This window comes from Dermacentor albipictus, unplaced genomic scaffold (genome assembly GCF_038994185.2).
Source record: "Dermacentor albipictus isolate Rhodes 1998 colony unplaced genomic scaffold, USDA_Dalb.pri_finalv2 scaffold_18, whole genome shotgun sequence".
Taxonomy (NCBI): domain Eukaryota; kingdom Metazoa; phylum Arthropoda; class Arachnida; order Ixodida; family Ixodidae; genus Dermacentor; species Dermacentor albipictus.
The window spans coordinates 7,333,519-7,337,905 of record NW_027225572.1 but is presented as its reverse complement, the minus strand read 5'-3'; the positions used below and the strand labels follow the sequence as shown (position 1 = coordinate 7,337,905).

At 48.0% G+C, this 4,387-nt stretch overlaps 1 protein-coding gene across 1 annotated transcript; it reads right to left on the bottom strand.

The window, feature by feature from the left end:
- Window positions 1-2,201: 2,201 nt before the first annotated feature.
- Window positions 2,202-3,929, bottom strand: LOC139052107 (putative nuclease HARBI1). Its single transcript, XM_070529206.1, has 3 exons — window positions 3,369-3,929; window positions 2,658-2,715; window positions 2,202-2,593 (listed from the first exon to the last, which is right to left on the bottom strand). The coding sequence occupies exons 1-3, from the start codon at window positions 3,927-3,929 to the stop codon at window positions 2,202-2,204; spliced, it is 1,011 nt and encodes a 336-aa protein (XP_070385307.1).
- Between the last annotated feature and the right edge of the window lie 458 nt (window positions 3,930-4,387).

Sequence of the window (4,387 nt, the reverse complement as noted above, 5' to 3'; positions counted from 1 at the left end):
TTGTCATCATAGTGTGATAAAGTTGACCTATCTATTTTTTGCGCGTTTACGTTAATTTACATCTACCCATTTGGACATGAGGTGACGAGTGTAATGCTGTCACTACACTCGGCGTTACATTTTGTTTGTGCTTGAATCCTCATGCATAACGCGTTACTTGCTTGCCTCGCCTGCGTATTCATGCTTGCACAGAAGTTTTGATACACCTAGCACAAGAGATGGATAGCAAGCATATTTCCTCACTCCTACCAGCGTACATGTACCTGAGCGTCAAAATGCACAGGATGCGGCGGTTGCGTTCATTCTGATATGTTTTATGAACATTTTTCGCACCTTTTGCTGATGGTGACCATGAGTACAGAGTGCCAATCATATGTATTGCTTCCATCAAGTCTGTCATGACTATGATGGGTCAAGGGAGGTTTTTATTTCATATTTCATGTGATATTTAAAGAAAAGGCTGCACTTTCACGTTGCTACCGTGTTTCATGTTCCACTAGGAAAGAAGTACTTTGTGATGTGCATATTGCATAAGAGAATGCTAGCTTGGGAGCAGCAGCTAATGCAGTTCTTCACAGATGAAGGGGCATGAAGCATTGCCTTACGACTGCTTCGCGAGTACTACTGTTAATAAGTGGCAGCCTTGGAGACTTGCATAGTGACGAGGGTACAATTGTTTCCACGGCTGTGGCAGTCTGTTTAAAGAATTCTTTGTATAAGTGTACTTCATCGTCATCCTGCTTACACCCACTGCAGGGCAAAGGCCTCTCCCATACTTCTCCAACTACCCCGGTCATGTAGTCCCTGCAAACTTCTTAATCTCATCCGCCCACTTAACTTTCTGCCACCCTCTGCTTTGCTTCCCTTCCCTTGAAATCCATTCCGTAACTCTTAATGACCATCGGTTATCTTCCCTCCTCATTACGTGTCCTGCCCATTTGTTTTTCTTGATTTCAACTAAGATATCATTAACTCGTGATTGTTCCCTCACCCAATCAGCTCTTTTCTTATCCCTTAACGTTACACCCATCATTCTTCTTTCCATAGCTCGCTGCGTCGTCCTCAATTTAAGTAGAACCCTTTTCGTAAGCCTCCAGGTTTCTGCCCCGTACGTGAGTACTGGTAAGACACAGCTGTTTTAAACTTTTGTCTTAAGGGATAATGGCAACTTGCTGTTCATGATCTGAGAATGCCTGCCAAACGCGCCCCAGCCCATTCTAATTCTTCTGATTATTTCAGTCTCGTGACCTGGATCCGCAGTCACTACCTGTCCTAAGTAGATGTATTGCCTTACCACTTCCAGTGCCTCACTACCAATCGTAAACTGCTGTTCTCTTCCGAAACTGTTAAACATTACTTTAGTTTTCTGCAGATTAATTTTTAGATCCACCTTTCTGCTTTGCCTCTCCAGGTCAGTGAGCATGCGTTGCAGCTGCTCCCCTGAGTTATTAAGCAAGGCAATATCATCGAATCGCAAGTTACTAAGGTATTCTCCATTAACTCTTATCCCCAATGCTTCCCAAACCAGGTCTCTGAATACCTCCTGTAAGCACGCTGTGAATAGCATTGGAGATATCGTATCTCCCTGCCTGACACCTTTCTTTATTGGGATTTTGTTGCTTGCTTTATGGAGGACTACGGTGGCTGTGTAGCCGCTATAGATATCTTTCAGTATTTTTACATACGGCTCGTCTGCACCCTGATTCCGCAATGTCTCCATGACTGCGGAGGTTTCGACTGAATCAAACGCTTTCTCGTAATCAATGAAAGCCATATATAAAGGTTGGTTATATTCCGCACATTTTTCTATCACCTGATTGATAGTGTGAATATGGTCTATTGTTGAGTAGCCTTTGCGGAATCCTGCTTGGTCCTTTGGTTGACGGAAGTTTAAAATGTTCCTGATTCTATTTGCAATTACCTTAGTAAATACTTTGTAGGCAACGGACAGCAAGTTGATCGGTCTATAATTTTTCACGTCTTTGGCGAAACGAAGTGTACTCCGTTTGTGTTTAAATTATCATAATCTGTCGGATGTGTAGATTGGGAGCATTGACCATCCGTATGGAGGTGCACTTGTTGTGTATACAAATTTTTTAATGTATTTTCCGCTGTACAAACACAGCCCTGTGATAGCCTAAGGGCACTGCACTTTGTATAAATAAATTATGTATTATGAAAACTCACCATTCCTGTGTCCTTCAGAAATGGTTGACAACGGCGCTGCGCTGCTCCCTTCCTCTGAGGAACACGTCGCGTGGTGCCAGCACCTGGATGTCTCCTGGCTCCTCTGGCTCCTCAGGTGGTGGCACTTCCCCTCCATAATCGTCCAATGTCCAGTCGCGCGCGTCCAAGGCAATGTTATGGAGAGCAACGCATGCATAAATGATTCGCGCTGCCCTATCGGGGCTGTATAGCAGTGTCCGAAAGCGCTGCAAGCAGCGGGACTTGCTTTTCAACACCCCGATACATCTCTCCACAACATTGCGCATGGATGCGTGCTCCTGGTTGTAGTGGCCTTCAGAGGTGGTGCCGGCATGGCTGCCAGGTACTGGAACAAGCAGCCATGGCTCGAGAGGATATCCTGAGTCTCCTGTTGCAGAAAGGGACAGTTGAGTGCTCTGCCCTAGTTAGGGGTACGCATTACGAATACTAACCAAGCAGATACTCGCCAGGCTGCAGTTGTGGGGCTAGGCGTGCACGCAGTGGATTATGCTGCCACACCCAAGAGTCATGGCATCAACCAGGGAACAGGGGGTCCACAACAAGGATGCGAAGTTCAGCGTTGCAAACCTGCAATGGGGAGCAATACAAAATACCGCTGCAGATATGCTGGAAATCCGTTTTGTCATTGATATGCACAAAAGAATACACGTACGCTGGTACAAGTAGCAGACTGTTTCAGCCATAGGCATGCACAGGGTCTTGCAATTGGGGGGGGGGGCAATGCGCCCCCCCTTGTGTGGACGCCTATGGTTCGCACTAATTATAGCTAAATGAAAACTCGAGGCCCGATATTGCGCAAGAACCCCCATACGAGCCAAAGACAGCCCATGCAATGGTTGTAAGTACTTGCGTGTTCAAAATGCTTCCATCGTGTCTTCCCTACAGTGTATCCATTTCTGCTACGACTGCTGCCCAACTAAAACAATTTTGGAACGGCTGACTGATTATGCACAACACATGGCACTCACCATTAATCCCGACATGTGGGATTTCAACGAGCTCGTAAACAGTTCCCCGCATGTCGTCTTTTAATCGTTACATTACTTGTTATGCCAGCTTGGGCATTAAACTGAACAAGTGCAACTATGGGCGAGTAAAAACGGCGACAACAGTTTGAAGTAAAACATTCCAACGGTACTTACGACCATGACGTTTAGGGCGTAATAACCCTTTCTCGACATGAAGCTCGCCGTGTCGGCCGGGCTGAGTCCCTCTGGCTTCATGATGGCGATCAACGTGCCGTCGACGCACGCTAGCACGCCTGGGATGGCGCCGCGTCGCGCGAACGCCGCCTTAGCCTCATCCTTGGCAGACGGTGCGAAGGGAAAGTCCACCAACTTTCTCCGGGCAGACACGGAAATGATGGCCTCCGTCACCTCGTGAATGGTGCTGCTCACGGCCGACTGTGCCATGCCTACGTGTTCCTCGCGACCAACGCTCCTCTGGAAGCTTCCGGTGGCGAAGAATCGCAGCGCGCACAACACCTTCCTTTCTGTGGAAAGGCCACTCGCTCGCTGGCATCCAATGATGGGGTCAAGCTCGTCGCACAAGCTACGCGCTGTTCGTTTGGACAGACGAAAATACTGCCGGAACTCTTCTTCCGTCAACTCTTCAAATGCATCGTCTCCCTCGGGTCGTCGTCTCTGCGCGACTGCAGCAGCCGCACAGGCGACACGAAAAGGCACCCCAGAGAAAAACGCCATGTTCTCCAACTGTTGGGAGCGCGGAATCGGATTGAACCGGATACAAAAGATGCTAACTGTCCCAAGCATTTACGTTTTAATCCAATCCAAGCCGTTTGGTAGCCGTTCTAATCCGTTCTATCGCTCCGGGTGGACTCTCCGTCCGTTCCGTGGCGTTCGTCCGTTAGCAGACGACACGGAATAATTATGAGCAGCAAAACATCACGGCTCACGTGACAATTGACGTCATGGCATTCGTCGCGGTTAAAATTGACCAATCGTGTGCGGCTCGATGGAACGGACCGCCTCCGTTCTGTTTTGGAACGCGTACAAGATCGCACCACAGATTTTCGACGATCGCCGACTGTGCTAGCCGCTGTCGCCGTTCTTTGAGTGTAGCCTGTTTTTGAGGGCACAAAGTTCACCCAATAAAACGGTAGTTTCGTCTTTCCCAGTTTGGCTGCTTTCTTTACCGTCGC